General features: G+C 51.0%; 1 protein-coding gene across 1 annotated transcript in view; it reads left to right on the forward strand.

Moving 5' to 3' along the window:
* Znf827 (zinc finger protein 827) overlaps positions 1 to 9,989 on the forward strand; it is a 169,785-nt gene extending 159,796 nt beyond the window's left edge. The window contains exons 11-15 of the mRNA XM_038313142.1: positions 80 to 246; positions 5,662 to 5,853; positions 6,201 to 6,378; positions 8,193 to 8,225; positions 9,652 to 9,989. Coding sequence (XP_038169070.1) covers positions 80 to 246; positions 5,662 to 5,853; positions 6,201 to 6,378; positions 8,193 to 8,208 — 553 coding nt within the window. The 3' untranslated portion in view covers positions 8,209 to 8,225; positions 9,652 to 9,989. The remainder of the gene's footprint in view (positions 1 to 79; positions 247 to 5,661; positions 5,854 to 6,200; positions 6,379 to 8,192; positions 8,226 to 9,651) is intronic.
* The last annotated feature ends 255 nt before the right edge of the window (positions 9,990 to 10,244 follow it).

Raw genomic sequence — 10,244 nt, forward strand, 5'->3', positions numbered from 1 at the left:
CTCGCGTGCCCTGTGTGTGACTGAGCAGCCCGTGTTTAGGACCCTGTCTCACTCTTCCCCTTTTCCTTCCTTGTTTTAGTTGCCACGTGTGTGGATTTGAGACAGAGCTCAATGTCCAGTTTGTAAGCCACATGTCGCTCCACGTGGACAAGGAGCAGTGGATGTTTTCCATTTGCTGCACAGCCTGTGACTTTGTCACCATGGAGGAAGCAGAGATAAAGAACCACATTGGCACCAAGCACACAGGTGACCATCCCTGTTCTTTTCCATCCCCTGCACCTAACGGGTATATGTGTGAGACCTTAATGTGGCCTCCTTCATCGGAGCAAGGGCCCTCCCTGAGCACCAGGGCCACATCACTCCCTTGGTCATAGTGTCGTGCCCTAAGTAGACCTGGACTTGGCTGCAGGAGTAGCTACTGCTGAGACCCATGAGCTGTGTGCTTGGTCCTCACCTGGTCCTGGCTGTCACCTAGGTGTCTAAGCTCTTATGCCCCAGGCTTGTGCGTTGCCTGCTTATCTCAGCCAGCGTAGCCCTCTAATGTGAACTCTCCTGACGATCACAGCATAGAGATTGAGGGGTGGGGGTTCCACACAAGGTCAGTGAGGAGTATGTGGATTCTGGACTACCATACAGGACACTCGGCAGGGCCTTGAACCTTCTGTTTTGTTGCACCGGGGCACTCTACCCACAGTTCTGTAGGCTCTTTCTTACGTGCTCCACAATGACACATATGTCTGTTCAGACTACCGTCTTCTGAAACCAACCTAACGAGGCCTGGCCAGTGCCCACCTTTCATTTAAAGCCTCTTGCCATGCTGGTTAGCCTCTTCCATTTAATGTTAGCCTATGCCTTCACCGCACAATTACACCGTCAGAAGCGATGTTACCAATGACGCTAGCATGAAGTCATTAAGCAGGATCGTGAGGGACTGCCCTCTACTCCCACCTCCCTTTGTGGTGCTTACATGTTGAGAGCTAGTGTTGCTAACTGCCAGTCCTGGGCATGGGGTCAGCCCATCACATCGCTGGCTCTCAAAGGATCCAGGAAGGGGAATCTACCCAGCAGTTGTGCTGACGATGTGCGTGGCCAAGAAGGCTCTGTTTCCCTGACCATTGGCTCAGTGGTGCCAATAGCAAAAAATAATTGCGTTTTTGTCAGTAAGTTGAGCGGCTCTGACTTGGGGTCCACAGAGAGGCATTCTGCTGAGTGAGAAGGTGCTGCTTTTACAGTTAGCTGTCTGAGTGTAACCACATTAGCACCGTGGGCTGTCGGTGAGCTGGGAGACCCACAGGGAAGGCAAATTCAACTTGGCATTTTGGAGGGAAAGGCCAGCTTCTCTCCAGCTCCACTGGCTTTGCATTCGCCCTCCTTTTTTGTCTTTTCTGCAAACCCTGACTGTCACCCTTTCTGCTCCAGTGTGTCCCTGAAAGTCCCTCCACCCCGCCGCAGCCCTCTCCAACACTCAGCTCAGGAAGAAGTTAACTTGTCCACAGTAGAAACTTAAGGTTCACGACTGAGCAGTGCCAACACACCTCCTAAGTGCCACAGGCTGCACAGGGAGACGTTGTTCCCTCTGAGCTGACAGACAACCTGGGAGCAATGGTCTCACTTGTTAGGACAGAAGCCACGGGTGAAACGCTCCAAAGAAGTTTTGTCTGATGTGTGCAGCCTCTCAGCTGGTAGCCACCTCTCACTGTTGGAATGGGATGATAACGTTGCTTGTGAGTTTAGGTGCTTCAAGCCAGAGTTCCCATGCACCCATGATGAACATTCCAGGCTCTCAGACCTTCCGTTTTTATTTTATGAATTCTAGGAGAGCTTCATACAAGGTATTTTGATACCTTGTCAAAGGTACTCCCCCTCCCAAGTCCTTCCAAGTCTACTTTCCCCCTCCTCCCACCTGCTTTTGTGTCCTTGTTCCCTGCCACCCATCAGAACTTGAAAGTCCTGGTAGATAATGCACAAGGGAACTGTCATGTTCCAGTAACACTGACAACAAGAGCAGGATGCTAGTCCCCGGGCCACGATTTCAGACCCCTATTAGAAGCTGATAGTTTTACAGTGAGAATCTGTTTCTAATGCTTCGAGAGGTTTGACTTTGGCCCAAATGAGTACATCTGAACCTGTGCATTAATAATCTAGCTTACTATGAAATTATATAAACCAGTATTCATGCTACATGATGTGCAGTCCGCTGTGTAGCCCCATGCTTTTGCTGCTTCGCATCAGAACCCCAAAATGGTATGCTTCTGCCTTCCCCTCCTAGCTTCCGCCTTCCCCTCCTAGCTTCCGCCTTCCCCTCCTAGCTTCCGCCTTCCCCTCCTAGCTTCCGCCTTCCCCTCCTAGCTTCCGCCTTCCCCTCCTAGCTTCCGCCTTCCCCTCCTAGCTTCCGCCTTCCCCTCCTAGCTTCCGCCTTCCCCTCCTAGCTTCCGCCTTCCCCTCCTAGCTTCCTTGGCATTTTTAGGCTTCTCCTCCCGGGTGGGCTCTAGCCCTGTCATTTGGGGTTGCATGCCAATACTTTCCTTCCCTTCCAAAGATGCTTAGAGAAGAAACGAATCTGCACAGCCACTCCCCATCCATCCCCACACCCCTCCTGGGTGCCGGCGCCTCGGCTGCTCCTGCTGCCCTTTCCCTCTATTTACAAGACTTACTTTAATTTTTCTTAAATTCAAGTCTCCAGGTGATGAGTTCTTTCATCTTCTTAAATGTCAACTTTGTTTGTCCTTCGTTTTTATGATATGTTTTTACCGGGTCTGAAGTTGGAGGTGGACAGTCTTTCGTTTCTTTGAAGATGTCGCTTGGTGCCTTGTCACGGGATGGCTCCTGTGGGAAAACCCGCTGTCTTTCTCACGTCTGCTCCACGTAATTCGACCTTTTGCTTATGGCTGTTCCTGGGAATTTTCTCTTCTCTTCTTTTTTCCTCTTATTTTTTCTTTCTTTTCTTCTCTTTTACTTTATTTTAGAGAGCATCTCACTCTGGAGCCCAAGCTGGCCTCTGTCCCCCGTCCTGACTCAGCCCCCTGTGCTGGGATGACACCACACAAGGCTCTAGAATTTTTTTCCTTTGCTTGCTTTTGAGCACTTTAATGATGATGTCTGTGTCTCTTGATATGGATGCCTTCTTCTTTTAGATAGGGTCTCCCTATCTGGCTCAAACTGGCCCTGAACTCAGAATCCCACCTCAGAGCCTGAGTGGTGGGTGGTAGGTGTGCGTTCTTGGCTCCTCATGCTCCTCGTGCTTGCCGTTCACTGAGCTTCTTGGATGCTGAGCTTTCTGGTTTCCCACAAGTGAGAAACATTTTATTATCTCAAAAAATTGTCAGCTGGGTGCACGCCTTAAATCCCAGCACTCGGGAGGCAGAGGCAGGTGGATCTCTGAGCTCCAGGACAGCCAGGGCTGTTACACAGGGAAACCCCATCTCAAAACAACAACAGCAGATTGAGATCAGCTGGGCATGGTGGCGCCCATGTTTAATCCTAGCAGAAGCAGGCAGAGCTCTGTGAGTTGGAGGCCAGTCTGAGGACATAGTGAGGTCCAAGGCAGCCAGGGTTACATAGAGAGACTGTGTGTGTCTCCAAGAAACAAGCAGGTAAGTTATGCCGTAGCCAGTGAATCAGGACTTCAGTCTATATGATATTGTCTCGATCACCTCCCGGCTCGACAATGTTCTTTTCATGTGGGAGGGGTCTTTGTTCTGCTCCGTTTCAGATCTTTCTGGTAGCTATTACTTGAGGTTTACTGATTATCTTAGTTAGGATTCTATTGCTGTGATGAAACACCATGACCAAAAAGCAAGTTGGGGAGGAAGGGGCTGATTTAGTTTACACTTCTATATCGCTGTTCATCACTGGAGGAAGTAAGAACAGGAACTCGCGCAGGGCGGGAACCTGGAGGCAGGAGCTAACCCAGAGACCATGGAGGGGTGCTGCCCATGGCTTGCTCAGCCTACTTTCTTATAGTGTCAGGACCGACAGCCTAGGGGTGGAACCACCCACAGTGGGGCTGGGCCCTCTCCATCAGTTATTAATTATGAAAATACCTTACAGGCCTGCCTACAGCCCCATCTTATGAAGGCATTTTCTCAGTTGATGTTCACTCCTCTCAGACGACTTTACCTTGTGTCAAGTTGATATAAAACTTTTCAGCAGGCTGATCTTTCTTCTTCTGTGTGACCCTCTAGCCATCCCCTCATTGTATGTCTCCGTCAGTAGGAATATGATTTGACCTTTCCATATCTTGTGTGTCTGCCTGACTTTTGGAATGTAATTTGAAACATAATTATAATGTCGTCTACTAAGAACTCTAAAACTCTGGCTGCTCCGGGTTAGCTTTCATTGGTTGACTTTCCTCCCCATTTTGAGCTGGTTTTTCTTGTTTCTTTGCATATCTGATAATCTTTGTTTAGAAACCAAACACATACTTCACCGTACTGGCTGTTCAGTTATGTATCTTGTGTTCCTGTTAGCACTGCTGACCTTTATTTAGGACATAGGTACTTGGAAGCCTTGCTGTTTCGGCATCTTTCCCATATGATTTGTTGGGCAGGTGTGGATCATGAGGTAGGGATTCATCTACTTGGGACTAATTATTGCCCTCTTTTTAAAAGTCCTTCCTCAGTGTCCCATCTAATGCCCAGAGTTGTGTGTTGCTCTGATCTTGCTTCCGGAAACAGGGACCAGCCCTGTGTGAGTGCCAGGCACTGCCCTCACTGTTCTCAGGTGACTTCCCCCGCACCAGGCATGGGTAGTTGCTCACCCCACCCCCAATCCCCGCTCTGACCCACGTCCTACTGACCTCTGCAGTCTCTGGGCATTTTTCTCTGTGTTCTTGCTCTTGGTTGATACTGTGTTCTGCAGGATTTGTCCATTTTGACCTCGCCAGACCCCTGACTGTGTCTCTTCTCCAGGGGAGTCCATCAAACTCCTCCTGTGTCCCTCTTACTGCCCTGCAACCTAAGACATAGCTTAGGGCAGGAAGCCAAGCAATTGTGGGCTGGCCTCCTTTGCCCTGCCTCTCAGAGACCAACCTCTTCCTTGCCTCAGGTCCAGCGTTGTAAAAACTGATGTTTGATATATATCGGTTTTAGCTGTTTTGGTAGCAATATTAGATCTGACCCCAGAAGCTCTGGCTTTGGATGCTAAAGTCCTGTGGCCCTAGGTTTTAATGGCTTGCTGACCTCCTTATGCCTGGCTTTGAAGCAGCGCCCGGTGTGTGCTGCTGAGTGTGAGTACAGCAGTCAGCTGAGTCACACTTCTGCACATGCTACAGTGCTCACGTGTGCGCTCTATGGAGTGGGCATGGTACAGTACCCATGAGAGGAGCGACATGTACACACTGGGCTGGCAGGACCCCGCACATGCTGTCCTCTCTCTAATGCTAAAAATGCAACACAGATCCTGGAACTCTGTGTGATCTTAACTACTATTGTCATTTTTTAATTGTTGTAAGACCTGCATAAACGCCCACACACATACCTGGGCCCAACATTCCGCACATGCCCTCAACAAGGGCTGCACTAGAATCTGGTTCCCAATGGGCGCCCTGGGGACACTGGAAATAATGAGCTCCCAGATGCCGGTATCACCCTTTCCTCACCTGCCGTCATTCTGAGGGGTTTCGGCTCCTTCATAACAGACCTGGCTTGTTTCATTTTCCAGGGGACGACAGGAAGACCCCCAGTGAATCAAACAGCCCCTCCTCATCCTCGCTGTCAACTCTGAGTGATTCAGCCAATGGCAAAGATGACTCAGACAGCTCCCAGAAAAACAAGGGTGGGGACAACTTGCTGGTCATCTCTGTGGTACCCGGGAGCCAGCCCTCACCGAACAGCGAAGAGAAGCCAGAGAAAGGTGAGGGAGGAGGTGGACATGGCCTGCTCACCCTGTCCACTCTAGGGTGACCTGGCCTTAAGAACAAACCTTAGAGAGGAAAACAAACTGCAGTGTGGTGCTCACTGCTAAAATGGAGCCCTTTGCTTTGGCTTGATTTGTGCTCAAATATGGGATGGGAAGATGGGGAAGGGGGTATGAACACCAAAGCTGAACGTTCAACCGTTTTTAGTGCAGAGATATGGGGGGGTAGTACCCAGAAAGCTATATGTGTTACAAGATGTAGGGTCAGGAGGAAGGGGCATTTGCCCACAACTGCCTGCCTGTCCTTCCCCACACACTCCTACACCCAGCTTCGGTCCTTTCAGGGTTCGAATGCGTTTTTTGCAACTTTGTCTGCAAGACGAAAAATATGTTCGAGCGCCACCTGCAAATCCACCTCATCACCCGGATGTTTGAGTGTGACGTGTGCCACAAGTTCATGAAGACCCCTGAACAGCTGCTGGAGCATAAGAAATGCCACACTGTCCCCACCGGTGGGCTCAAGTAAGGAAAGCAAGTACAGAATCTTTTATTGAGTTGTTACCCTTGCCCTACCCCATCCTCCCATGAAGGTTTTTGGGGGTCACAGAGTGGGGGAGCTTGGTGTTGGGGGGAGTTAGAAAGATCTGCTGCCTCTGGCTAGATGGTGGTCCAGCTGTCCCCAAGAGAGGCAACCCACATCAGTAGGAGAAGCCACAAGTCCCCCAGGCTCATGGTGTAGACCAGTGCAAAGCATCAGACCACCATGAGAGCCTAGACTCAGACCACAGTGCTGGGTTGTGTTCAGACTTGAATTTAATAGACTCCAGGCCAGTGTCCCCAGGTAGTGACCATTTCACGGGTTGTTGCTGCAAGTTACTGTGTTCATTCTTTAGATAGCCTGACATATATTTAGCTTTTTAAGTCAGTCCTGTAGGCACCCCAGCCCCCAAAGTAGAATCTTGAGGGTCTGATCAAACAAGAGGCAACGGTGTTCATGCAGACACCCAGTGCCTTGTGTCTTCCTGCAGACATGCTGACACCTTCCCCAAAAATCTAGACAGGGAGCATCCTCCTTCAGCAGTATTCGCAACAAGGACCTTGGCCTCAAGAGAGACCCATCAGCTCTTAGCAAGCATGCTATGGGACTAGCCTGACCACAGATGCTAAAGGACACAGGAAGAATAAAATATCATTCCCACCTTAGGAAACATATGTCCCAGCGCTACCAGAATTTAGTCGTCCAGTGATTCTGGAAGCAGAATCCCAAATCACAAGGCATTTTGGTTGAGCTAAAGGGAGAGGAGCATAAAATAGTTGGGTACAGAAAGAGGCGGTTATCAGGGCATTTTCATCTAAAACCACCGTGTAGATGAAAGAATGGGGAAGGACTTTTCCTTTTATTTTCTTGATATAAGTGGGTGGGGGAGGGATCTCTCATTTTAAAACAGTTTTATCCTTGAAACAACCTCAGAGAGGTGGCACGCCTCCTGAACGGGTAAGAGCTGGAGAGCCCAGGGGGACCTGGAGCAGAGTGTTGGGGGCAGAGTGGGGCTGGCTGCTCAGGACACCCTCAGCAACAAAACAGAAGAGTTTGGGGCATAGCACCTGCTGCTGATGCCATCCATCCTGATCTGCCCTAGGGGTCTGTGGGTGGGAGGGTCATGGAGAAGGGTTGGTTCTATCACCTATTCAGCTAAGATGGGAAATGCCTGGCAGAAACTTAGCTGAGAATTTGATTTGGTTTAATCCCACTGTCCCTTTATCAAGATTTGTATACCCTTCATTAAAAAGAAGAAATCTGCCTTCTGTGGATGGAGTAGCATCATTGCCTTCTGGTAGCTCAGTCACACCCACACCACTTGCGGCCTTGCCTCTCATCTTTTGAGACCCTGAGCAGGCCTGAGCCGCTGGTGCACTGGGGACGCTTGCACGAGGATCTCAATGCTTTACTGGGTCAGACACTTCCTGTTGGCGCTAACCATCCCCGTATGATAGTTTATGTTCTAGGACAACCAAGTAGAAGAACACTTTGAAAAAAAATTGATAATGCCTTCTGGCTATACAGTGAGTTTTGTTTTGTTTGTTTCTTTTGCCGTATCAGAGAATTAATTTGCCTGAGAAAGTGTCTTTAAGATAAATAATGGGATCATGGAAAAGCCCGAGTGCTTTGCCTGAGCAGTGAGCTACAGACAGAGCTGAGGGTCACAGAAACGTCCTTAACATGAGACAGACCGCCGATGTCTAAATGCTTTTCTGTGATGGGGCTGCTTGTACTCTATATCCTGTTCATAATGCAGATCGAATAAGATTATACTATTATTTTTCTTTTGCCGTAGCTCAGGACAGTGGTGAGTTTCAGACTCCTCTAGGTAAGGCCCAGCTTGGCGTAGGGGTTGTGTGTGCACTTGACCTGGGAATGGGCTTTATATTTCTGTGCACTCTTCTGTGAGCTGAGGGCCAAGGGCTAACAGTGAGCTTGGTGCTGAGGAGGCAGTGCACGGTGCACCTGACTGTCGGGCTCTGCTGAACACCTCTCCAACCCTCTGAGGACAGTCCCCTTCCGAGCCCTGCCTTGCAGGAGCTGAGTCCAAGCTGAGGCAACCACTCAGGCATCTGCATTCTTTTTGGAAAGAGCACACACATGCTACAGTTATCCTCTAAGCCACAGACTCGAACCTGGCAGCTTCCAGTCGTGAAGCCCAGCAGCTTTTGTAAACATACCCACCTCACGCCTCATAGCCCCTCTGACGGGGCTGGTGGTAGTGTGACCCATGACAGAAAGATGGAGAGTCTAAGCCAGAGATACCCAGGCCTCATGCTAGAGGAGACACCTAGGTCCCAGTCAGGTGCCAGAGCTGGGACTCAGCCCACCTCTGTCCCCTGTAAAGATACTCAGATCACGAGTCAGCATTCCTGAGTACTCTTCTGAGCACCATAGAGAATGCAAAAGAACCTGAGAAAAGCCCTGCCCTAGGAGGATCCACGTTCCCGTTGGATCACTGGTATTGCTATGGCATGATCATGTCCTAAGAATGTCTTCAAGCTCTGAAGAGCAGTCCCCTTCCTTCTCATTCCTCACGAGCAGAGGGGCCGTTTGTGTGGACTTCCTTCTCCCAGGCCCCATCACGGTCCTCACCTCCCATTCCTGACGAAGAGCTGGTACTTCAGGAAATGACATATTGAGAGTCCACATGTTGGTGCACACACACACACACCACACTGGCACGCAGGAACACGAACAGGCCTTTTCATCCTAACACCCCTTGTAAGCACGACTCTGGCTCCTGTGACTTTCTGTTTGCTGGAGGTGGCTCTCCCCTGTAAGCTGTTCCTTAAAACCTCTTAGCCTTTCTGCGTGTGCTTGGTGTGGTGCATGAAAAGTCCATTCTCTGTGTTGCTCCCATCTAGAGGGGAGGTCAGGAAGCCCCGACTTCTGCCGTGCCCAGTGGTGGGGTGGGGGTGGAGAGGGCCCCAGGGACTGGGAGGTGGCAGGAGGGGAGTACCAGCTTTATTTGCTCCCCAAATTCTCTGCTCCTTTGTGAGGGCTGGCCTCGGCTATTGCAGCCTTGAGCCCCCAGACCAGCTCAGTGGACTACCCAAAGCTCCCTGTTAACCTGGACTGCACTGTCTGTCAACAGTGAAGCCAAGCAAGGCCATCTGAGAGGTGGCAGGGTTGATCAGGCCAGGCCTTGGGGACCCAAGGGCTGACCCAGGGCAGGCTGGTGAGGAGGGGAGATGGAGGGTTGCCATTGGGCCCGCCTCGCTAAACCTCCTTTGCCTTGCTTCCCCTGGCAGGTGCCCATTCTGCATTTATTCCACCAACCGCCCTGCTGCCATGGAGTGCCACCTCAAGACCCACTACAAGATGGAGTACAAGTGCCGGATCTGCCAGACGGTGAAGGCCAACCAGCTGGAGCTGGAGACGCACACCCGCGAGCATCGCCTGGGCAACCACTACAAGTGTGACCAGTGCGGCTACCTATCTAAGACGGCCAACAAGCTCATCGAGCATGTGCGCGTGCACACCGGGGAGCGGCCCTTCCACTGTGACCAGTGCAGCTACAGCTGCAAGCGCAAGGACAATCTCAATCTGCACAAGAAGCTGAAGCATGCCCCCCGCCAGACCTTCAGCTGCGGAGAGTGCCTGTTCAAGACCACACACCCTTTCGTCTTCAGCCGTCACGTGAAGAAGCACCAGAGTGGAGACGGCCCCGAGGAGGACAAGAAAGGCCTGAGTCCAGCCTCCAGAGAGCCATCTGGCCCTGGAGCCCCACTCCTGGTTGTGGGGGGTGGCCGGAGTCTCTTGTCCCCACTGTCAGTCATGTCTGCTTCGCAGGCTCTGCAGACCGTGGCCTTGTCAGCAGCCCACGGCAGCAGCTCGGAGCCCA

Source organism: Arvicola amphibius, chromosome 15, assembly GCF_903992535.2.
Source record: "Arvicola amphibius chromosome 15, mArvAmp1.2, whole genome shotgun sequence".
Classification (NCBI taxonomy): Eukaryota; Metazoa; Chordata; class Mammalia; order Rodentia; family Cricetidae; genus Arvicola; species Arvicola amphibius.